We start from the raw sequence: 25,915 nt of genomic DNA, 5'->3' as shown, positions 1-25,915 counted from the left end.
TGACATGGCAATAATGAGGGCCGTTGCTAGGTGACCTTGTCCAGTGGCATCTGAAACATGGAGGCAATGATGTGAAGTAGTATTAATGATTTGAATGTGTATGTGTGAGAGAGAACAAAGTTAAAATATAAACAAAGGCAGGTAATAGAAGACAGATGAAGTCTGTCTGTGTGTATACCTTTATGTGGGTGAGGGAACACAGTAGTGCTGCCAGGGTCAATTTGAGGTTTAACTCCTGGCCCGCTGGTTGACATGCCTGTAAAACACAAACACACACACATACTTTCAATCCTAGTTCGTTAACTGGAGATGTTAGTGAAAATATTTTTTGCTCATATATGTATCGAACCAGCCGACAGATTAATTTAAAACCTTCTTGCCATGAAATCAGCAACATTCTGCCAATATTGATTAAAGGAATAGTTTGACATTTTGGGAAATATGCTTATTCTCTTTCTTGCTGAGCGTAAAATGAGTCAATACCAATACCACCAATACCACCTTCTTGCAGAGATTTAAATGAGAAGATTGATACCACTGTCACGTGTGTACAGTAAATTTGTAGCTACAGCCAGCAGCCGGTTAGCTTAGCTTATCACAAAGACTGGAAACAGGGGGAAATAGCTAGCCTCTGTTCAAAGTACGGATTAAACAAACAAGATATAACATGTATAACTATGTAGAACTTACAGGTGCTTGTAGGTGGATTTTGTTACCTTACGACAGAGCCAGGCTAGCTGTTTCCCCCTGTTTCCAGTCTTTGTGCTAAGCTAAGCTAACCGGCTGCTGGTTGTAGCTACAAATTTACTGTACACACGTGACAGTGGTATCAATCTTCTCATTTAAATCTCTGCAAGAAGGTCAAACAATGTCAAACTATTCCTTTGAAGTTGGATGAATAATGCACCCCTTTCTTCCAGAGATCAAACAGTTTTACAGATCGAAGGAGAAAGCAGCAGATATACTGTCCGGCCTGGACATTTGTCACAGTCAGAGGCGACATGACTGTCAGTCAGTTTTTATGGCATGTTAGCTTTGGCCTTGCATTTTATTGACATTTTTCCCCCCAATAGTGTTGCATGACATAATTCTGCAAGTAGTAACATTTCACAGAAGCAAATTATTATAATAATTATAATTAACAGTCTGTCCTAAACTTTATCCCTCTCAGGCTGCCACAGTAAACCAACTGTTGTATTGGGAAGTGTGGACACAGGGAGGCAGCCTTCTGTCCACATTTCTTTCATTCTCTCTGTTCACTTTCCATCGCTTCAAATCCCCTCCCTCCCTCTTCCCTTCTGTCTCTCTTTCTGGATTATTCATCAACTGTTTTTCCTCTTTCCTAATGGAGCTGTAAACTCCTGGCAGCTCATAAATCAGCTCTTTTAATCAGTCTTTTATTTCACCACGTTGATATACTGTAGACCTTTTTGGCATGTGCCCTGCTGCTTCCCGTGGTCCCAGAGCCTCATGTCATCACACACACATACACACACACACACACACACACATCAAGTGCCCTGTGGCTGCAGACATTAACTCGGGGTATGTGTTTACACTCTCTGGATAAGGATATGAGACTGAACTGGAATTCTGTTTAGCGTCTTGCGGTTTCATCTCTTAATCATGTCTCGCAGGCTGAACACACACTGCAAAATGATAATTCTTCAGGGCAATCTGGGTACTCAGGTCCAAACAAACTGAGAGGCGCAGAATTATAGAGCAGGGGAGACATAAAAAAATCAAAGCATTTTTGTTTGAGGTAAGAATTGTGATACCTCTGGAAGCAGGGATGAAGCGAAGGTTAACCTCTGGTTAATACTTCTGTGTGAAATTGTGATATCGAGCCATATGTGTCCGGTGTCTCCGTAGATACATACATAGGGGGAAAACAAGATTTAAAATGTGTTCTTACAGTTAGTCCAGTTTATGATCTCTGTTGTTATGATATCTGTTGATTGTGAAAATGCCATCTTTTTCAGTAATTAGGTGTGCTTAGGCTCTTGGAAAATTGCAGCAAAAGTCAATAAAAATCTTAAGGCGACAGTAGACACTGAGCGATGCCTACAGACTCATAACGTCTGTCTGCCAAAGAGTAGCATCAGCACAAGCACTAACACGCTAATCATCTTTCTTTCTCATACCCACTGAAGTTTTAATTATCACACACACAGAGCTAGGCAGGAGCCAGGGTAATTTACAGATTACATGGCGAGTGTCAGCCTGCCTTTACCCTGAGCAAGTAGAACTCCCAGCTTTCAGCTGCCTTTTTTATTTACTGTTGGGGGAGCATTATTTTTAAGCTCTCATCTGAAGAGGGTTCAATTAAAATGTACCACAGCCTGACTTAACAGATAGGGAGAAATAGAGAAAGCTCTGCGTAATTGTATCTTTTATCCAGACTAATCAAACTTCAGAAAAACATACTGTATTATTTGATTAATTTTAAGTTATAATTGGAAAAGTTTTCAGATATTCTTATTTTCTGTTTTGCATCTCCCTAGCGTTGATTGGTAGAACACAACATTAATTACACCTATATACAGTTCGTTAAAGGCTGTAAATAAATAAAAAATAAATAATGCTTATCCCCATTTTATAGTTTCTGTCATTTTTGTAACAAATAGAACTGGGTAGTAGGCAAGTACTAATAGCCGGCAACATATCTCAATAAATGCTGTTAAAATGAATAGTTGGACATTTTGGGAAAGATGCTCATTTCCTTTCTTACAGATAATTAGATGAGATAATTGATACCACTCTCATGTCTGTATGCTAAATTTGAAGCTAATGTCAGCAGCAGGTTAAGTTAGCTTAGCATGAAGACAGGGGAAAACAGCTAGCCTGGCTCTGTCCAACGGTAACAAAATCCATCGATCAGCAGCTCTAAGGCTCACTAGTTAACACGTTGTACTGTATCTTTTTTTAATCTGTACATAAACCAACGCGTAAAAACAACAACTTACCTTCAGACAGAGCCAGGCTATGTGTTTTCAGTATTTATGCTAGGCTAAGCTAATTTACCCGGCCGCTGGCTGTCGCTGTATATTGAATGAACAGATATGCGAGTGGTATCTCATCTAACTCTCTGTAGGGAATAAAAGTAATACCACAAATATCCAACTACTCCTCTTAAACAAGAAACTTGAATGTTAAATTATCTGTCAGCACCAAAAGCTGCAATTCCCACATAAACTTGATAAATCTGAATACAAGATTAAATTACTTGCCACACTGGCAATTTTTTTGTTGTGTTACATCATTCTATCTTTCATCTTCAGAGCATCATTCAATCATTCATTTCCATGCCTGGGAGAAACAATTAGGGTGCTGTTGAAAAGCAAGTGTTTATTCATACATATACACACACACACACACACACACACTCCTGTTTCTACTTCACACCCTCTCCTCTGCAGGCCCGGGCTGCTTTTGGGGTTTTCAAAACACACTCATTGAATATGACACAATGACAACATCATTCATTTCCAGGCTCTTCAATTACACTCCAATGTGGTTTTGAGCAATTATGGGCCTATAAATATAAGTCCAATAGAGGCATGTTTCAGTGAGGGTCAGAAACTATCCGGCTCCAGCTCTGCAATAAATCTTATTTTGAAAGTATTCTCTTCCTTTTCACCTTCCAGAAAACATTACAAATCTTGAAGGTCTATTAATCTCATCGCCACAGAAAGATTCTTTTCAATAATTGTGACAAAGATAATATTTTGAGACTCACTTTCAGATTTTCAGACTAAATGGTTTGATAACATGGACACTTTTTGGCCGTGACGACAGTTATCACAGTATCTAATTATATTCTAATCGACTGAAGTCTAATCTAATTTTCACGGTATTTTTCAACTATATCTGAGGCTTCTTATCTTCTTATCTTTTATCTGCCTTGTCATTTTGACTTAAATTACTCTTGTATAGTTTATTTTTTATTTCTGTTCTTTTTATTTTATTATTATTTAATTATTATCTTTTTTCTTCTTATATCTGTACTCATCTCTGTCCTTGTGTTGCGGCACCTGAATTCCCCCTCTGGGGATCAATAAAGGCTTATCTTATCTTTCAAACAGGTAACAAGATGACAATTACATTTTACATTTTAGGCATTTATCTTTCTCTCTTAAGAAAGAGTGCCTTAAAGTGTGAGATTCAACTTCACAAAAAATGTACTGTTCAAAGAGAAAACAACAAAGAAGTAGAGGTATACCTGGAATACCTGGAAAGTATGACAGGAGGCTAAAAGAGATAAATGAAACTGTGCTGTGCATGACGAATACTAAGAGAAAGAGGTGATAACTAAAAGTTATTAATCCCATTTAGAATTTGACAAAATTGTGGGGGCTATTTGTAATTAAGTTTACACAAGTTGGCAAGACACCCCAAAGGAGACACTGTGATGAAATGAACTAAAATTCAACATGAGGAAATGAAAAACACAGTATAATAAAGTAATAATGCTGAACCATAATTTCAATTATGTATTCTGACAAATCCCAATAGCTGGGCTGCAACCCAAAATGTGCTTGGTTGCCATCTACTGGGAGTTGAAAGATGTAAGAAAGTCAGTAAGAGCAGGAGTTGTCGCTTGGCAACATTTACGTGTTGTGTTGCAAGTGTGAAGAAACGTTTCTGAACTGCTGAGGCTGATAGTGAATGGGAAATGGAAAAATGGAGACAACCACTAGTAAATATTATTGTCCAGAGATGTGGTCGCAGCAACAGTTGGCGCCATGCATGCTCGCGCACACACACACAGATGCATGTGCACACAGTGTCAGGTATGCAGGGTAATCAGTGAGGCAGTGAGGTTATGGATAAGCTGCCAAACACCCCTCTGGAGCCAGAAAAGCAGGGATGCAGGGAGGGGAGGGGAGATGTTCGACTCCTTTGTGTCCATCAGCGAGGCTCTCTGACAGGGGAGAACAGTGACCTGAGGGTCTGGGAGAATTCAGCACAACCTCTGACCTCCGATTGTTCCCTCAAATCAGGCTGTCAACATACAGTGCATCTGCTTTTTGCACAGCCTGTCCCCTTTTATTTCCTTTCATTTAGACAGAGAACTTTAATGTTTAGTAGCTTTTAATCCAGCGGAAACCAGGTCTGTGTGAAGATAAATGTTGAAAAAGAAAAAAGGGGGAATTCGTAGATGAAAAGAGAATAAAAAGAGGATGTTGGGATGAAAGGTTGGAAGCAGGCAGAAGGAAGGGGAGAGAGAAGTTAAACTGTGAGGAAGGTTGGTCTTACATTTTTTGGTGTTGCGTGGTGCATTCTGGCAGGAGTGGCAAACCATCCCATAGATGTTCCTGGGTCTGTTTTCCAGCATGTAATACCTGGGAACAATAAAATACATGGGTATAAATCAGCAACTTGTTAGACCATATAATTAGGCTACACTAGACCTGGTTAGGCTGACTGGTAACTACAGTGATAAATCCTATTAAGAGATAAGAAAGGTAACAGCAACATTTTAAAAACTTGGCATGGCAGGTGTGTATACAGTCTGTGGCCTCACTACCTTTTAAACACACTGTACCTACATGGTGCATAAGTACGGGGAAGCAGCTGAGGTGAAAAGTTTGACGCAGTGAAGAAATGTGCATAATTGATGCCCCGAAGGCCCTAAACATGGCTTGGTACATATCATCGCCCTGAGTCATGAAGCGTCCATTAGAGGAACGGAGAGGGGGAGGCAACAAGGAGTCGAGCCTGCGAATGACTGGTGGTGGTATTAAATCATTTAGGCTTGAGACCATGAGCAGAATTTATATGAGGGTGCAGGTAATCGGATGATGCCTTCATAAATCTGGACATCGTCAGAGCAACTGGTTCAATCTTGTGCTCATGGACAAGAACAAAAGAATTCATATATTATTATTTATTTCTAAGGATTATGATGGACAGGTAGTTGAGGGAACATCTGACTTGTTTGCAGATGATCGATTTTGGATTTCTGCCATAACAGATTAGTGATTGTATTTTAATAGCTGTGCACATTTACACATGTTTAACAGTTTATGAAGGTGAGCAAACATCATCTGACTCACTTATGATGACTCACTTTATGTAAATGTTCCACAGAGCATAAACTCAGATTGTACTCCTTTTATTCTAAATCAATATTCTAAAGCAAAAGTAATGCACAAGTATTACCTCTCACATTATATCAATTAGTTAAAGCAAAGCAGCACTGTAGTAAAAAAACAGGAAGAGTTCATACTTTGTTGTACATTCAGATAAAAAGTGCACAAACTATTTGTCACTCAATAGCAAATTATTTGGATGAGGTTTCTTGCAATACTGCAGCTAATATCTTAAGGATTTTGTCATTATTATTATCACTACTAGTTATGTAGTGTTTTGTATTATTAAGACATCATTGATATGTCATGGATAATAATAAAGAATTAATTACGTCCACATGAAGTCATTGCTTAATGATGGCTTATAAACATTAATTATTTTAAAGTGCTACTGAAGTTGCTTACAGGGAGACCAGCAGATAAACATGTCTGTCAATCATTCTCATTTTCCTCCAGGTCTTTTCCTCTCCTGAGATACAGGTTTTAACTGAACCTCATTACAACTGTTCAGGCCTGTTCAGTTCTGCAACGAGCACGTATGGACTCTAACAGCCATACACTACATACAGTACAGCCTACACAGTACAGATTACAGACATAGACATGACCAGACTCAGTGCTTCTTAGCACACTCATTTCTGTAACAATCATACTAATCACAAGCAAAAACATCCTGCAAAAGGAGAATGAGAGCCAAGAAAAGTGGAAGGCAGCAGGACAGAATCCAGATTGATGACAGGAGGAGGAGATTTCATCATTAAACTCTCTGTTGGAGTGGGAGTGTTATCCAACAGCCCCAAATCATGAATCTCTCATACTTATGCCAATTCCTTCAAGACATAATTATATACTGCCCACTTTCAATCATAGATATCAGATGAAATATGATTCATAAAAATAATCATGCGTTCCTTCAGCAAGCATTTATGTGTAAAATATGTACCGCACAGCAGGAGATCCAAAACAGACATTTAAGATGCTGAATGGTGCGAGAAAGAGACAGCTTGGTGTCGACACAGCGAGTCAATTTCTCCAGAGAGGTGGGGGGGGGGGGGGGGGGGGGGGGGGGCGAGGAAGAGGAGGAGAGGAAGGTCTGGTAATGTTTAAACGTCCCTTATTGACTTAATGTTTTTAAGTGACAGTGGTTGCATCCCCAGCTGTCATGTGCAAATGGAGAAGTTGAGGATTTAGTGTGTTTGCACACAAAGGGAGGCAGTGTGTTAAAATGAAGACAACATGGTGGTCCATTCATGTCAACTCATGCTACTTTAAAGAGAGTGTTATGTATACTGCACATGTGCCAAGATTTGAATAGTCATGCTATGTAATGTACATATACAGTACTATACAGTACATCTCTGTTCAAAATAAGAGGAGACATGTTAACAGAGGTTATTTGCGACTGTCGCAAATTCAAAGTAGATGTTTAGATTAAAGTAATAATAATATTTGAAGGATATTCAGCATTTTGTAGTAAATGCCTGCTGCTTTTCTGTTTATAAGTTCTATGGTAGCGAATGGGTTTTGAATCTTGTACGTGTATTTGTGTTGTTTACCCTGGTAAACAGGGTCCGCACTCTGCGTCGCTGTCCGGCGTTCCCGCTACGCGAACAGTGGCTTTGTAGAGGGCATCGCAGTCTTTATGCCGTCTGCAGATCTCATACTTCCCTTTGGAATATTTCCCCTGTTGGCACGGCACACAGGCAAAGTCCTCATCCTTCACACCGTAGCCACAGGTCTGCAAAACACACACACGCATACATATAAATGGACTAAATAAGAGGATTTACAGCTGTGTTGTGGACACACACATTCAAAAAAGCACACCCCACACGCTCACTAACACACATCTGTTTCTATCCATATCCTGAGCAAATCTGGCTTTACTGTTTTGAAATGACAAAAGAGAAATCTGATTGGTCCCAGAAGTGTGTGTGTGTGTGTACAGCTTCCCATGCCTGCTAGTGTTTAAGATGACCAACTCATCATTCTGTCTTCTAGTATCGATCTCCTCCCATCTCTGCATGTTAACTCCTCACAGCAGGGACCCCGGACAACAGGCCCACACACACAAAAACATACTTTTTTGCTCCCTCTCTTTTATCTTTTATTTCCCTTTTACTTTCATCTGTCTATTAAAACAAGCCTAAGCCTCTTAGCTTTGGGCTACAGTAGACTGACTCTCAGATATAATATTCCTTCCCCTCTGTTTGACATCTGTAAGTCTCACTGTGATTGTTTGATATAAAAACTGCGCTGAGCTATCGGCAGGATCTTGTCTCTTTGGGTTAAAGCTCGCTTTGGATCTTTTGTATACAGGATCACTGCGGCTCTGCTTCTGTTCCTTCACTTAAAGCTGTTCCAGATTGATTGAAAGCGTCTTTCGTTTCAAAGCAAATTCGTCGCCTCTTTAAATCTTGCGTATCATATATCTAGCAGGTAGGGAGTTGGGGAAAAAAACCTAGAATCGACAACAAACAGGGAATTTTCTGGCATTTTTGCCTTTATTTTGAAACTTGACAGGGAAGGGAAATGCAGGAGGAGGGGGTGATGACATGCAACAAACATCCCAAGCAGAAATGAACCAGAGAAATCGTGGTACATGTTATGCATCTTAAACCACCATGCCACAAGGTCCCCCAGGGAGCATATTTTCAATGTCGAGCAGCTTTCACGTGTCACGCGAGCTGACTTGAAACTTCAATACCCAATTCTTTAATGTTTCCACACCATCACTTTCATCACTCAATTAAAGTTAGGAAATAGAAATAAATCGGACTTCAGTGTTTACGTTCATGTAAACTAGCATGAAAATGTAATCCAGCTACATCAGACACAATCTGGATGCAAGATGCACTTGAGGGGCGTCCTTGAATGTCTTTATCGTTGTGTGATGTGTTGTGCAGCGTAAGTGTGAGAGAGCACATACTTTCTGAAGTCTCTGTTGTGAAGAGGAACCCTATGGTTATCCCATGATTAAAAGGGTGTCAAGAAACACACACACATGCAGGGAAAGCTCAGGGGAACAAAATCGCACATGAATTACAGACTGTGGCACCCAGAGGATCAGACAGACAGGAGAAAGTGCAAAGGAGGCTCTCATCTCACTGATTAAGCTTCTTTCTTCTCTCATGTTTCTGCTGCTCATAAATGGCCAAATTACTCTTTATGACGGAGCTCTGTGCTTATCAGACTGAGCTTCTCACTGCTGTCTTGGACAGTGGATCCCTTGATTTTACAGGTTGAAACACAAGACATATTTGGGGATGCTTACTAGAAACACATGAATCGAGAGCCAAGAAAATCTGCACTCTGCAGCGTCATACTTAAATCAACTTCAACAAATAAAAGTAAAACTACTGAAATCAAGACAGTACTCAAAATACAAAATGTTTGCAGCTTCTGAATAAATTACTGTGACTATAATTCATTTTGTTCACCCTACAGTGCGGCTGTCTCTCTTAAGAGGGTGTGGCACCCCAGGGTGCCCACTGAAGCGTTTACCTTTGCTCTGTTGTCTTTGGCTGTCGGCAGACTGACTGACAGAGGCTATATCACTATGTGACTACTGCAAGTCATCCATTGTAATGCATGCCTTCACATCGAAGTCAATGAGAGCAATAAACCATGAGAAATTGTTCATTTGAATTTAGACGCTCTTCACTGTGCAGCTATGTGTGCACTTGTGTGTGTGTTCGTGTGTGTGTATTGTGGGTGGTCTGAACAAAAATGACACATCGGTTCATGAGCAGTCAGCTTTCACGCTATTTATCAATTTTCATTGCAATGGCTCAAACTGAAATGTACTCAAAAACTAGGTACACGAAAAAGCTACTTAATTATAGCACAAACAAGACTCTGACCTAATTTAATGGTGTGTGTGTGTGTGTGTGTGTGTGTGTGTGTGTGTGTGTGTGTGTGTGTGTGTGTGTGTGTGTGTGTGTCTCACCATATGCGGCTCCTGTCCTGGCTGGCACTGAGGGCAGGCCTGGCAACTGTTACTGGTCTGGTTGAAGAATTCGTACTCTCCACAGCTGGAATACTCTGCACTAGCAAACATACAACACACCTGGAGAGAAAGAGAGAGAGAGAGAGAGAGAGAGAGAGAGAGAGAGAGAGAGAGAATGAATAGTGAGACTTCTGCATGACACATCAATAACATTTTATATGTGAACAAACGTGCCACTAGCTCCATTGAATAATAAAATAGAGCTGCACTTCAACAGTGATTGAAAGAGGGATAAAGAAATAATTTAGTCTTATATTTACTTTAATATTTAATTGTGGATCTGCATAAATGCAGGTAAACAATAATATATAAATATTAAAATGAATACATTCAGGAAGACTTTTATTGTAACTTTTTTCCTTTTTAATTTGAATGATTTATTTAAAATAAAAGTAATTTGTCTAAGGCATTAAGATTTGACATCATTAATCCTCTCAATTAAAATGTTCTGCATATACAATGTATAAAATCTATTTTTGTAATTAGGCATACCTCTGCAAAAGGATTTAAAACTTCATTTTGATTTGCACACGTGGGAAGTTTGATCCAAATGTGTCTTGAGAATGAGTTAAAGGTCTTTGTATAGATAGCCAGGATAGTATTGATCAGTTGTGCAATAAATACTGCCATCAGCTAAACTGCTTCATGTCCAGGTGGTCACGTCACAGGTGGACTGGTGACTGCAGATTAGCTCTCTGATTTGTCACATTTTTCATCTATTACATTACATTGTTTCTGTTTAAGACATTCAGGAGTTCATTGTGATTCCCACTCAACATCTGCAGCAGCAGTAGAGGTAAATGCTCTGGATGGATGATGGCTGATTTATTCAGTAAAACCAACAGGCTAAGAATCAACGTCATCAAATTAACTGGCAAAAACAAAACAGCAAAGAAAACAAACATCATAACCCAGTGACACTCAGATTAGTGGAGATCATTATTAGCTGTGTGTCTATGTATCTGTGTGTGTGTGTGTGTGTGTGTGTCATTGTGGCTCGCTGTAATGACTAGCAGCTGGTATTTATAGCCTTACCAGCACACTTTGTTCTTTTCCAAACAAACTAACTGACTTTTAAAAATCATCTGCAGTCCAGAAAATGATGGAGGCAAAGAAAACGAGTGCATGACTAACTCTCTCCATCGTCTCTCTATAGTTTTAATAACATCTCCCTCTCCTTCTCTTCTTCCTCATAACCATCTCATGACAGCAGACACAAGACACGGTTTGAGTAAATATACAATGTACGCTCCCTGTGTGTATGTGCATGTGTACTGGAGTGTTTGTGTGGAGCCCAGTCATCTCAGGCCAAGTAATCTGTTAGTAATTTACACCCAATACAGTTTAACAAGCAATGATTTAATGCACTCTACATAGTGAGTCCAAATCTGAACTTGCATTTTTCTTTTGGTAATAAAGATTCACCAAAAATGATCTAATGAAGATTTGATTACTCTTAAAAGACATCACTTACAGTGGGTGCTGTCTTGGTTAACTGAGTGATTTAGGGATGCACTTCCACAAAGTTCAGGGACTCACAAGAGAGAGATTTTTTTTTTAATGGTCAAAATTCTCATCTCCATAATGCAGGATTTCTGTTAAAAACGTGTGTAAATTGGTGGAGTGCCCCTTTAACACCTCTAAGCACTTGGTGGTTTGTAACTAACAAGACAAGCTTCCTATTTCTTTTCATCTAGATTTTAATTTCTGACAACCCACTGGACACAAAACAATTGTACGACACATCCTCTGCCCCTCTTTTTTGTCAGTGTGTCACACATTTATGGGTCACTGTAGGTATTTAGCAAGCAACTGTCTGCAAGCAGTGTGTTTTCAGCTGCTGAGCAGCGCTTTGTTTGTCTTTGAAGAAACTGCAATAATGATTTTCTTCTCCACATTTTTCCACAGCTGGAAAAACAAAACATCCTGTCACACCAATATTCTACACAACCAGATATCCCACAATGCTTTGCGAGGATATATAGTCAGGTCTATAGAGCATAGGCGTGTACACCTCTGCACATTAACAACTCATCCAGTGCGTCCTTGTTGTTGTTATCCCTCACAGTTCAATTTATATTACAATTTGGCAGGAACACTGTTGAACTGTAAACCACATGGAGTGTTTACTGAAACAGATGGTGGAGGAAGTATTCACATCCTTTACTAAAGTAAAGATACCAACACCACACTGTGAAAATACTCTGTACTGAAAATGTTACTTCAGTAAAATGTACTTCAAGAATCAAAAGTAAAAGTACTCAATGTCTTGTTTTGTCCGACCAACAGTGTAAACCTCAAAATATGTGCCAATTAATTTTCTGATAATTCACTATTACTTGACTAATCAAGCTCAATTTTATATACTGTTGGGTAGTTTAATATTTTATAATGCATCATACTTGTATAAAAGTATAAAAGTCCTCGTATGTTTTGTATGTAAAATCTTAGTTTGTAAAGTAACTACTAACTGTACTCTCAATGTCAGACAATTGTAGTGAAGTAAAAAGTACAATATTTCCCTCTGAAATGTAGTAGAAGTAGAAAGTAGAAAGTCTCGTAAAACGGAAATACTCAAGTAAAGTACAATACACGTACATCAAGCTTGTACGTAAGCACAGTAATGTCTTTTCACACATCGACACCTGTGTTTCAGTGTTGTCTCTGTTTGTGATATTGTACAGTATGACATGTGCAGCGCACTTCTCTGTCAGTCATAAGTCATTGTTCTACACTTTCCCCAGAAATGTAGTCTACATACAGTAAGTGGTTTCAGAATTAGTGGAAATACCTTTCTAATGCCACGACTCAGTGGTGTAGTAAATTGACACCACTGACTTAATCCACATATCTCTGCCTTCTTGAGTAAGTACTGCATGTACACATGATGAGAGGAAAACAGAGGTGGGGAGGTAAGGTGGAGGAGTCTGTCGGGAGCACTGCCAGTGAGTTTCAACATCAAAACAAGCAGAGAATCTCTAAATTCCCAGTCAGATTATAAAGATATCTGCTCTCCGAAAAAACTCTAAGGTTGACTGATTGGTACAAGCGCTGCAAAGTTGTGCAAGCAGCTGGCACATAGCACCACAAGTCTGGATGACGCAGTGCCAAGTGTGGAGCCGAATGTGGCTGTGATCCATACTGTTGGACCAATGAGAGTTTCTGAGGATACCAGGAATAAGATGATGATTTTGGAGTTAAGCTTCTGCTTGAGGATATTTTAAAGAGGGCAAAGAGAAGAATAGGAAAGGAGGAGGTGAAGCAGAGAAGGACAAGAAAAAACAAAGAGAGGCAGAGTGCAGTGAAAGTGGGGACCATGGAGAGGAATGGGGAGAATTAAAGGAAATAAAGTCAAAGGAAATATAAAGAGAACTAAAGTAGGAGGACAGCAGAAATTAAAGAGGAAGAAAGAATAAAAACTTACTAATAATGAGGACAGAAAGACGGACTTCTTCTGACCTCTCCTCTCTGACATGTTTGCGTCTTCTTCCTGGAGGGAAAGACAAAGAAATGGTTATTCGTTGCAACGCAAACATGTCCTGCAATCAAGCTTCTGCGCCAAACTTCACTTACAAAACAGCAAAGTCATGAATCTAAGCCGTCCTGCCAACAGTAGTGCTGTCAGTGGGCACGTTTGTGTGTGTGTGTGTGTGTGTGTGTGTGTGGCCCAGATGAGTTCACTGTCCCGTTACCATCACGTCATCGCCCATAAACATGTAATAGCGGCAGAAGAGCCTGTGGCATTCCTCTGGCTCATAACTGCTAGCACACATCACCATTGGCTAACCTCTGCTTCAGTAAAGGATGGTGATATCACTTAAAAACATTTAATCATCTGCCAATTCCTTATGTCTCTCGCACTAGGCTAAAGTTTTTGTCAAAACCCCAAACTTAGTTGAAATGCAAACAGCTTTAAAGCCGGCTTTCACGCCTGCAGGTGCTAGTAACTAGTACTTGTACTACTACTACTACTACATAAGGGTGTAAAGAATGAGGCTTGACATTCCATTGTTAAGTAATGCAAAATCAAAATGTTGTCTCTTTCAGTTCACAGCTCCACCAAAATGAGGTTAAAGTTTAAAAACAACATTTAGTAAACACATAGTGGCTGTGATACGGAAGTGGACGTTGAGTAAACAGTCATCAGGAGATTGTGTATTTGTTTTGGCAACCAAGCTGAAATATTCTCTGTCCTGCTGCTGATAACTATCTTAACGACTCTGGCCAGAAAACTAACAGGTTGCAAAGTTGTAAAAAGACCTGAAAGCACCAAGTTAAGGGAGGAGTGTGTCAAAATGTGCACTGCTTGGTTTATTTGTGAAATGATGTTTGGGAGTACTTTTAATGCTGTTGATGGCAACATTTCCTGAAGTGTGTGTGTATTACTCTCATTAAGGCATAAATTAACATATATGTTGTGTGTTCGTGTGAGTCCATGTGCCTGTGTGGGAACGTGTAATTGCTTGTTTATGTCTTTGTACGCGTGTCTGCAAGATCACGCCTGCGATTGTAATTTACTGTGTGTTTGTCCTGCCTCGGTCTGCACTGAGCATGGAGCGTTTGTGTGTGTGTGTGTGTGTGTGTGTGTGTGTGTGTGTGTGTGTGTGTGTGTGTGCTTGTGTGAGTGTGTAAATAATGTTGTCATTGTAATTGAAAGGATATGTGTTGGCTGGGGTTCTTGGTAAAGAATCACATCTTAAGCCCTGTTTGAAAAGAAACAATGACAATCAGAATCGGTCGTCTGAAGGTCTCAGAGCGACTTGCAAGGAAAACAAACAGAAAAACAAAAAAATGTAATCAGAAAACACAGAGTCCTCTCTGTCCAGTGTGCTCTGGTGTTTGCTCTGTTTAAATCTGAGATGCACCTGATTTAGACACTGCTGGAAGATGTGCTGCATTTTTGTTTTACTGACTGTTTTCTTTTAATGTCAAAAAAACTAAAACAGCACAAGCAACCTGCATGCTTGCTTCATTTAAAGGGCCACACTATAAATCAGGTCATTTTTCCTACACATTTTCCTAAACATGCCACAAGATTTTTCTTCTTTTTTTTTTTCAAATACTTTCCCCTATCTTGCAGGATGAAAATCAGCGTGTGTGTGTGTGTGTGTGTGTGTGTGTGTGTGTGTGGTCCCTGACAGGGTGGCAGCCCAGATAAGAGCGTGCTGACTTTATGCTGTTTCTGTCGGCTTCCAGAGAAACACAGAGGCTTCCACAAATACTGTGGAGCTGCTGGATGTTAAATTACTCCAATTATAATTTCCTTCTAATCTACAAGTAATTACAAGGTTACATTTCACATTTTGAACTAACAAACTCCACCATATCGGTGTCAATAAGGCCTCGGGAATCAAATGCACAGTCCTTTGATCAACTCAGCGAGTTGATAAATTCATTTTCTGGCCATAGAGATCAAAAACTATAAGTCACTGTTCCTGCCAGTTTTGCAATGATGAATACAAGACAAGGAAATGAGAATTGGATACCATCACCCACACCAAAAACATGAAAGGAAAAAAATGTTATTGGAAAGTATTCATTACAGACCCATATTTCAAATCCACTCCTTCCCGCCAACCGAGGTCAAATTTATTATCACAGATAAGTAAGATCTTAAGTCATATTTATGTACATAAACACAACAAGCCCAAACACCACTCCACATGAGTGGTGGAGTCATAACATGCACTCACACACACACACACACACACACATATACTGTAGGTGTACACAAACACACCTTTAATTGCTGTTATTAAGTGCATTTCTCATGGAATCATTGAGTGTTAATTACTACATATGAAAGAAAGGAAGATGCGGGTAGATGTTTAAATGTGTATATAGATACTTTTCTTGGATCTATGGCTTCCATTCATACCATGGAAAAAGGATGTTTGATTTCCTGGTTTTATAGGGGACCCTGTGACACCCTAAACCCTGCTGATAACACACCTGCATCACATCCACTCACACACACACAGTCCTGAATTATATACAAACAGGCAACCTTTCACTGGGATTACTTTGAACACTGTTAGCTGATTTTTATTTGGATATTCAAAGTCCATTTACTTTCTTTTTATTATTTCCAACAATCTACATTAAAATAAAACAACACTTTTGTCAGGGGAAACTAAAACTCTCCAATCCTGGTTTGAAACCTGGGTATATAACCTGCGTTAATAATAGGGAACATTGAACAGGATAATGTGTGACCTGATCAAAATCAGTAAATCAGTTCATATTCCTCTGCTGGACTTAAAGTACGTGATCAATAAATAACTGACATATCCAACTAGGTGTATTCATGGAAATGTCCTTTCCAGAAAAATGACAGCAGGAGTAGTGATCTATTTTTGCTGTTTTGTAGTAGTGTAGGAGTAGTGTGATGTTCTGAGGCAGATAGGTGTTCTGGTGTTTGACCTCTCTGGCCCTGAAGGCAATCACTCCCTGACCTTTACCAAGTAGTGTTAGCTGCCGAAAGCTAACCGTTCCTTAACCAGAAAACCATCGCACCAAACACTCTAGTTTTGGTATAAAAGCCTGTTATTATTTTGATTGATGTGCCCTTAGGTCATATCAGTTCAATTCAAAACATTAACAGCTGAACTTTAAATCCACCTGAAGCTGTCGGAAGCATCAAAGTGTGTTTGTGCGTGTGTGTGTGTGTGTGTTTGAGAGAGAGAGAGAGAGAGGAAGAAGCCGCCATTATCTGCTATCTGAGGCCAAAATCTGTCTGTCTGGCTCCAAACCTCTAATTCCACTCTTCCATGTCGCAGACTTGAGAGAAAAACCTTCTGATCTCCAATAATGATGGCTAATTCCCCAGACCAGAGGGTTTGATCTTGCTTAATTACAGCTTCCACACACATACACACACACACACACACACACACACACACACACACACAAATTAACAGATAGATATATGGCACATAAATATGCACAGAGTTGTCTTCTGAAGGCAAAACAGGCTTAATTGCACAAGTCCTTGTGGTAAGACCACAACCGGTGTGTATGTGTATAAGTGTATATGCGTATATGTGTGTGTGTGTGTGCGTGCATGGGGTTGTGTGCTGCTGCTGAAGAGATAAAAGGGTAGATAGAACTTTTTTTTTAAATCAGGAAATGAAGAACTGCCAAATGGCTGTGGACCCCCTCAAGGCTACTCATTATGGGGTTAAAGTGATGCACACACACACACACACACACAGACACACACACCAACACCGCTGTGTTTGAAGACTCTCTGTGTCTTCTGACACTCTGTTTTACCTCTTCCTACCCTCTCTCTGTCTCTCTAGCCCCCGCTCTCTCTGTCGGGGCAGGTCTGAGATGAAAGTCAGCCCAAGCATTTTGCAACCCGAGGGTATTAATCTTCTAACGACCACATAATCCCTGATAAATAACCCTTCTGTCTTTAGCTGTGTCATTACCAGGTCTGCGCAGTCCTTTGTGACACCAGTAGAACACAGCGGTTGTACTGGGCAGCTCCCAGTATGATCGTGTGATTTTAAAGAAGGAAACAGTTCAGCTGACTTTTTTTTCTGGACAAATAAAAGTTTTTTTTTTAAAAAAGCCTTTTATTATTATTTTGCAATGTTTGCTAGACTGAACAACTTGTAAACATTTCTGCAACCTCCCACTCTCCCTCCCTTCATTAGCTCTGTCTTCGTCTCTGCTTTTCATTTGGTTGCATTTGATTCCTGTTTTTGTCAGCAGAGGAAATCCAATATGAAATTCCACATAACTATGGCAAGACAATTCACCCTGCTTCATTAAAACAAACCCACTGACCTCAAAAGTCATACAGCGCAATTAAATGAGACCTAGAAGAAGACATCTTTCATCGAAGCTCCCTGGCCCACAGTGACAAGTATAATGCTTTAATATCGTTAAAAATCCAGCACAGCACTTCAAAGCAGAATTAAGTCTGTATTGATATGGACTGCCGCTAAATATGACAACTAAATGTGATGTTTCGACCCCGTAGGTGAAGGGAGGGGTTGCCATATGGAAATTCCCATAGATCAGCTCATACAAACACACGTACATTAAGTAGACAGGGACTTCCTCCCTGCTGTTAATTCTCCACACTCTTCTTCCTCATTTTTTGGCAGTCGGAGCAGGCATCCTCCCATAACTGCCACTCAGTCTCTTGTTATTCATCCTTGTGTTTGTATTCTTTGTGGTAATGCTTTAGACCTTACTGTGTAAGCACAGTGTGTGTTATTCTCAGTAAACCAAGCATTCAACACTGTACAAAGACATAAACAAGTTCACTAATCAGCTGAACATTTAGGTGATTGATAGTTTCTTATGGGAAATAGGCTGTATTCATCATTGGTCATTACTTGAAAATAATAGTCACATCTCTCACGCCACAGTCATACAGACAAACATGCTTTGGTCCTGAATAAGCAGTAGATTTGTACTGCATGATTAGTCTGTGGTGGGTCAGTTTTCCCCTTTTTCTACCCAGAGTGGAATTCCCAATATGCATGTGTAACATTTGGGACATTCACAATATCCCCAAGATCCCACTCCGCTCCGTGCGAAGCCCACGGCCAACCAGTAGCAGTCGCTAATACAACAACATGCAACAAGTTCAATGGAACGCATGACTGAGCCAAAGGGGCCGCTGTTGACCCAGCAGGTTTCAAAATAAGTTTTACTGGAGCATATAGTGGATACCAGTGTTAAAAGTGTTAAACATTGCTCTTTATTGACGTCTGTCTCTTTTTCTCTCACTGATTTAATTTCATTCATTCATTTCATTGAGAAATATACCAAATAAGACTCTTTCTGTGCATGGTTCTGTGTCTTCCTACCTTCATAACCTTCAGCACCATTACCAATGGATTGTGTGGGAAACGGCTTTTCACCAACAGTTTTTAACCCTTTGAATCACATTCATCGCGCCGGGTTGATAATGACTTCCTGCCCGATTAAGTAATAGGCCAATCAGTGGCGAGGGAACTCGGCCAAGAAGCAAAGCAATGAAGAAGATGAAGAATGAGGTTAGAGGATGGTTTGTGGGCTCTTCCACAGCACTTAATTTCTGATGACAATTAAATCAGCAGCATGTGGATCCAGGGGTCTCTGTCATCCTTTTTTTGGTATTTCTAAAAGGAAAATCTGTTTTCCATTGAAGTCTTTCTCTTTCTTCCCTTACTTATTCTTTTTTTCTTTCGAGCAACCTCCTCTCCTGTCTTTTTATCTGATACATTTTAAATCTAATGATCCATAAACAACATATGCTATAAATATATTACAATACACAGTACATGTTAAGACTGGACTGCTTATACTGATATACTTATTATTTGACTGAAGCTGCTGGTAGCTGATGATCGCTGCCAATGTTTTTTAGCTTTGGCCATTGACACTGTCAGTCTGATGTGTCACTTTAAATAAAATATGATTTTGGCCCCATATAAAAACTAACCAAGAAATCGATCTAACCCTACCATAAACACACTCTCACACACTTGCACACATAATCCCTCTGCTTCCACGCCATAAACAAGTTCCAAAGTTAATCAATGCTCTGCTGAGGAGCTCTTTCCCTAAAAAAGCCGACTCTTTTATCCTTTTACAGACCAGAATTCGACCTGCCAAATCCAAGCAAGACCTCAAACACACAACACTCGGCACACACCCCAAATCCTGCAGTTTTTTTCCAGCCAACCAAGCATGGAGAACATCACACTCACCATCTTTGAGGCCCTGACAGATGAACTATTACAGAACGTAGATGATTTCTGTAAATGTAAGCATGAATATTTTTAACAACTTCCCACTTCACTAGGCCTGCACTTGTCAGTACAACTACAAAAGCTAGCTTAAATAGTAGCAAATTATGAAATCTAGTTAGAGGTTAACCAGCAAAAAGTGCCACAGTGAAAATTAATGCTGGGATGTAGATCCCATATAGATAAGATTAATGATAATAAAACTTCAACCTAGTGGGTTTTAAGATAAAACATGAAGCAGAAAACCACTAACATTGTGGATTTCCCGTCTATCAAGTTCCTGCACACTGTCATTTAAACCTCCACCTGCTCTGGTAAAATAAATAAATAAATAAATAACTCACTCTAGAAAGACTTATTTTAGCATATATTTCTTTACTCTGGATGATTGTGCCTGTTTCTATCTCAAGTAGGTCTATGATAAAGGCCTTCAACAAATACAGCCCCCGCAAAGCGAATGGTAACACTGTCATTGTGAATTATGAATTATGAGGATATTATAATAAGGGAAACTCTTCCTTACAATAGTCTATAATATAATAATCAGGAAGAGAAATGAGACAGTTTCGTTCAGTATAATACCATGTCATCAAATGTACAGCGGCCATAATCATCTACCTGCGCTTCTAATATTCTGCCTGAAAAGCATGAAAACACACCTCAGTTCAAGTGTTACTGACTGTTCTGCTCTGACATTCAATAATAACTCCAACTATGTGTTCAAGAATTTGGCCAATCCACTGTCGATCCACTTGTAAGTAATTATAAGTGCCCCTGTACTATGAAGGAGGAATGTGCTGCTGGCATTTTGTCTCCTTTCTATGATTTGGACGCAGCTGGAGGGTAAATATAGGGGTGGCGGCAGGGCTGTCAGTCAAATTAGACCAACCGCTTTCACCTTCAGCTGAATCAGACCAAAACCTCTCTACACAGAACTCACTGATTGGAAAACGGTCTAAAAAGAAAGAGACGGCACCACAGTTGCAAAGTACTAGATAAGGTAATAATTATTATCACATTTCTGCCATTCAGGCTCACACATTGCACCATTGACATGTTTGCAAAAGTTCTCTCCCGTTCTCCTTGCATTTTTCTAGCTTCATAAGTCTTCATCAGTGCTAAAGGAAGTCAAACTCACTGAACAAAGTAGCCATCAAGGCTCGGCTATCAGGAACTAAATGAGCCAGAAACAGATAAGTTTAATTTGCAACCTGATTGCCGTCTAAGTTTGATGTGAAAATAAACCCGTGATTAAAGTGATTTCCTACTTTGGAGACAGGGGCAAACCTCAGACGACAGCTGGCCCTCGTCTGCTGACTCAATATCCATTTAGTCCAGTCCCATCCGGCATCGTGGCTCATCAGAGTGAACTGTATTTTTACAGAGTGTCAAAACACGATTTGCAGCAACTTGAATTTCCACAAAGAGTTGATGGCTCAAATGTCATCTACAGAAGACAGACTGTGATTCACTTGATGGGACACCTCATGCGAATACATCTTACACCTTAAATAATGTGCAGACTTTTTAAACAGCAGAAACACACCTCCAGTGACATTAATGCTGAGTTACACACATGGCCAGAGCACTAAATGAAATGTGTGTGTGTTTCTGTATGTGCACATCTGTGTGCGCGTGTGTGATGTTTCTTCATCTCTCTTCATCTTTTGATTGCTTTAATTACAGACTTACTGTCAGCTTCCCACTCTGTGCGCAGGAAAAACAAACTCTTAGGGCACATGAAAAGACACACACACACACACACAGTCTGGTAACACACACCTATCCCAGCTCCAGTCAGTCAGTAGGCTCTTTGATTCTCTGCCTGCCGGTGATCTGTCTTTCATCGTCTCCTCTCCCTGATCCCTTGTTCCCCTCTTTAGCTCTGCTGGGGCAGAACATCTCTCCCTGTCTCTGTTTCTGTTTATTTTGCAGTGGCTGTAGGTGGGAAGCCTAATCTGCAAGCAGGAATTCATCCCTCCGTCTTACTGCGTCCCTCTAACTTTCCTACTATAGAGGGACTGCAGAACAATGCCATCTTCTCCACTAAAAAGTTCTACATATTAGGATAAACATGTCTTTTGGGGATGTGTCCCTTGTTTCTAGACAATACAGTACAGTACTAGACCATTAAAGACAAATCAGCAACCTTTCTTCTTCTCTGTTGTGATTATCGCAACACTGCCACAGCTCTGATATAAACTACCTTACTCAAAGACAGTTACTGTTGAAACGTTGGTTTTCATGCCTACTTCTAGTAATGTGCATTTCCACCTGCCACCGTGAGGAGGACGTAATACGGATCACCCCAGATCCTACGCCCGTCTGCACAGGTGCCTCGACCAACAACATGATCTCTCATCAGCTTCCCACCTGCCAATTGTCTCACCAACTGAGCCAGAAACACCACAGTTTGGGATTAAATCTGTCCAGGTGTGAAAGAGTTGCTCCTTTAAGTACCTGCCAGCACGCAACAATCTGGTTTAACTTCATGTTAAGGCAAAAAAACCTACCTCTCATGTATTTTTGTGTATTATGTAAACTATGATTTTCAAGACCTCGCTCAGTATTTCTGTTTTTCAACAATGTAAGACACGACCTGCCAGATCTCCCTCCACTCACTCTGTATAGAAAGAAGAAATTGATGACTAACTGAAGCAGGTTCCCCATACAGAGGACTCTTAAGTAGACACAAATTAGACCACAAACCCCAATTTGATTAAACTCGCTCCCTGGGGCTGACATGGAGAGGTTTCAACTGTTGATGTAGTATTAGTTTGTTGGATCGTCTGCGCGACGCATGGGGAAATAATAGTGGTAAGAGTGAAACCTCTGATTAGAAACGTTTTTTCTCCTTTTATGTTGCTTTACTGGGATTATTGCATGTAAATTAAAATATAATGAAATGCAGCTATCTCTCATATTGCCGGGGACCCCCTGGAAGCCCCTCGGGGAGTCCTGAGGTCCACTGCCTTATTCTAAGTTACCTTGTCCGTCCTGGTGACTGTGAGCCGTGGGGCAATGATTAGTGACGGAGCCTGGGGAGACGCGTTGTGATACTAACAAGGCAGCGTATACTGTCAGAAGAAGCCTTTTGTTTCCTCTCTTAAGAGTAACAGTGTGCGTTGGTTTGAGCTGTACGCATGTTGTATCAGTGTTGAGCACGTGCAGATCCTCAGCATACAGAATTAAGATTATAGATTCAAGTTATAGCCGGTATTTCATCAGTGAATTGTTTCTTTGTTCATTTAAGAATAGCTGTCAGGGTAAAATCCAACTGATACAGTACAGGTAAAAAGGCTTATAAATGTACTGTGCTGCATACATTCACACTTCTTTTCCACAGCTTTGATTAAACTTAAATATACTCAAATATGAATGTATTATTAATACTTAATGTCTATCAATTAATTAGGATACTTCATGTCTACTTTCTGCATACCTTCAATAAGTACACTATCTTTTGTTTCATAAAACTGTCACTTTGGAATTTGCTATAATGCAAGATTTTTTTATGTTTTCTATTGAAAATAATAATGCTACTCTTTTTGTTTTACGACTTTTATGCTAAGTTTGACTGGAGTATTGGAGAGTCTTTTTGTACTTTTTCCAGATGTAATAAAAACTCATGTCAATATCCCTGGCTGTGGGGATTGAGTTGACACGTACATTTTAGTTTCTTTAGATTTATCTTCTACGAGATTATCCCCATAACTCTAAAAGCCTTACATTCGCATAGACAATTATTACAATCCTATACAAAATGTAAAGTATTCCTGTAGTTCTTGCACATGGTCCTGGTTCTGGTGAGGCAGTTTGGACAAAAGCCTCCACCAAACAGTTGTGCCATAAATTAAATGTAGTAACCTAATGAGCTGAAATAACTTCACTTCCATATGTAAACTCTGTCTGACGTGTTTAGTACAATTTCATCTTAGATGTGTGAGGCGTTATGAAACATTCGACCCTAACAGGCCTCCTGAGCTCTATAAATTTCTCGACGGGGGGAAATGGATATGGTGTGTGGATTGGAATCAGCTGTGACATAAATCTCAACAATAACTTGCACAAGAAAAACCCAAGAATCCCTCTCTTTTCTATGATATCACTGCAAAATAATAGTCATTGTGTGAATTCTAGTACCGAGCAGTGTTAAGCGACAGAGCGGCGAGTAAGTAAACAAATTATCTATTCACTTCAGTCTGGTATAGGATGATCATGACTACAGGCGCTGGCTTTGTTGGTTTTTCCTGCCTTCATCCCTTTAATCCTCAGAAACCATATGAAGTTCTTTTGAAGATGAGTTACACTCCCTCCCCTGTCTCTTCTCCGTGTCTCCTTCGCCTTTCTACCTGTGAACTTGAAAGATTCAATGGCAGCAGAGAGGCGCTGTGCTGGGGGCTGCAGGGAGAGAGAGAGAGAGAGAGCCGCAGATAGAGAGATAGAAAGAGAGGAGGGGGGGGGTACAGACGGATTGATTTCCACCTCCAGCAGCTACAGTTCAAAGCCAGTCAGCAGACTTCAGAGGCTCGGCAGGACCCGGCATGTCCCCAGCCGGGCCGAGCTGCCTGTCTGCGGGCAGGACTTCCCCCGGGGGCCCCGGGGCCCGGGACAGTCAGGCGGCACCAAGAAAACAATTATGCAGACAGAGGAGGAAGGTGTGCAAGGTCGCAAACGCACACTTGCTCAAGCACAACCAGCCAAAAATACAGTGTCAAACTCCCAGACACATCATATGGCCTACTGTAAGAGTGGTATGGCTTATTTATCAATTTATTAATTCATTTTCTAATGCATGCTTTTCTATTCTATTTATTCTACTGATCAAAATCATCACAGGAGAATAAAGTCAGTGTTAGGATTCAAAATGCGTAGCCTTGTCAAAAAGCAACTCAGGCCTGAACTGTGCAGCTAGTGATGTGAGAAACAATCCCATCTGTCTTCCACCTTGGGCTACAACCTTTGCACCAACACGTACAGTACCTTTCACACAGGCCTACTTCAGAATGTATTGGTGCATGTTACACACAGACTGAATGTGTTCCATGTAGATGACATTCATGCAAATAATAATATTGGAAACATATTCCCCCAATCTCATGCACTTGACAACAACAACAAACATATCTGCATTTTCAGCCTGAGATGTAAACTCTGGCCAGTAACACCATTACAGCCTGTCAATTAAATAAGGTGTCATCTGAATGTAGAAAAGCAGTGTGAGGGGTCACCTCTGCATTCATTATAAACATTAGTGGATGTTTCTTTTTTTCTTTTGACGTGCATCAGCACTTTCTGTTTCTGTCCTAACGCCCTCATGGCAAAAAAAAATAACAATTCATGCTTATTTTTCTTAGAGGTAAAATTACACTAAAGCACATGCTTGTTTGCCATAATAAGTGTTGCTCAGGAATTTCCCCGAAGTCTTGCAGCAATCCGTCCTTGCATTCCTGAGAGCGGAGCTGCTCAGACGTCTTACCTGGAGCTCAGAGAGGGGGGCACGCTGGTCTGGTTTCTCCGCTGCACTGCGAGATCTGCTGGCGGGGCGATCAGTCCTGGTGGTCGGTGATCAATCTCTAGCGTGGCGTCGGATAAGCATCGCCGAGGGACTGGCAGTCTACGAGTTTTTGCTCCACGCAGTTCAAGTTGTGTCTCAGCCTCCACTTTGGTGCATGTCGGTATGTCTGTAGGCTCCTCCTTGATGAGAAAAAAGTGAGAAGTTTTCTCCGCCCTGCATGAGAGACAGATTAACGTGTCCCAGGTAGACTCTCGGCGGGGACAATTAACACGCTGCAGGCTACGACTCAACTCCGCCATCTAGTGTTCGCAGGCCGGTAGTGGCAGCACCATGGAAGTGGCTAAACTCTGAACTCAAATCAGTGATCATCATAAGAAACTTCCAAGATCAACACAAATCAGTTATACTTTACACTTGCTGTATACCTTTACAGTAATGTATGTAAAAATACATTTTATCAAACATTAATTTATATCGCCAAAAGTGTTAAAGGTTTGTTAGCACGCAGAATGTACAAATGTGTGTTTATATACATGCA

General features: G+C 40.3%; 1 protein-coding gene across 1 annotated transcript in view; it reads right to left on the bottom strand.

Annotated features, from left to right (window-relative positions):
* Positions 1-25,419, bottom strand: part of edar (ectodysplasin A receptor) — a 32,690-nt gene extending 7,271 nt beyond the window's left edge. Inside the window, exons 1-7 of the mRNA XM_070914861.1 lie at positions 25,339-25,419; positions 13,529-13,594; positions 10,045-10,164; positions 7,652-7,833; positions 5,260-5,345; positions 179-256; positions 1-50 (exon numbers count right to left, since the gene is read on the bottom strand). The exon at positions 1-50 is cut by the window's left edge and continues 76 nt beyond it. Of these exons, the coding sequence (XP_070770962.1) occupies positions 1-50; positions 179-256; positions 5,260-5,345; positions 7,652-7,833; positions 10,045-10,164; positions 13,529-13,579 (567 nt within the window). The 5' untranslated portion in view covers positions 13,580-13,594; positions 25,339-25,419. The remainder of the gene's footprint in view (positions 51-178; positions 257-5,259; positions 5,346-7,651; positions 7,834-10,044; positions 10,165-13,528; positions 13,595-25,338) is intronic.
* Positions 25,420-25,915: the final 496 nt, after the last annotated feature.

This window comes from Enoplosus armatus, chromosome 11, assembly GCF_043641665.1.
Source record: "Enoplosus armatus isolate fEnoArm2 chromosome 11, fEnoArm2.hap1, whole genome shotgun sequence".
Classification (NCBI taxonomy): Eukaryota; Metazoa; Chordata; class Actinopteri; order Centrarchiformes; family Enoplosidae; genus Enoplosus; species Enoplosus armatus.
This window is presented reverse-complemented; position numbering and strand designations above follow the sequence as displayed.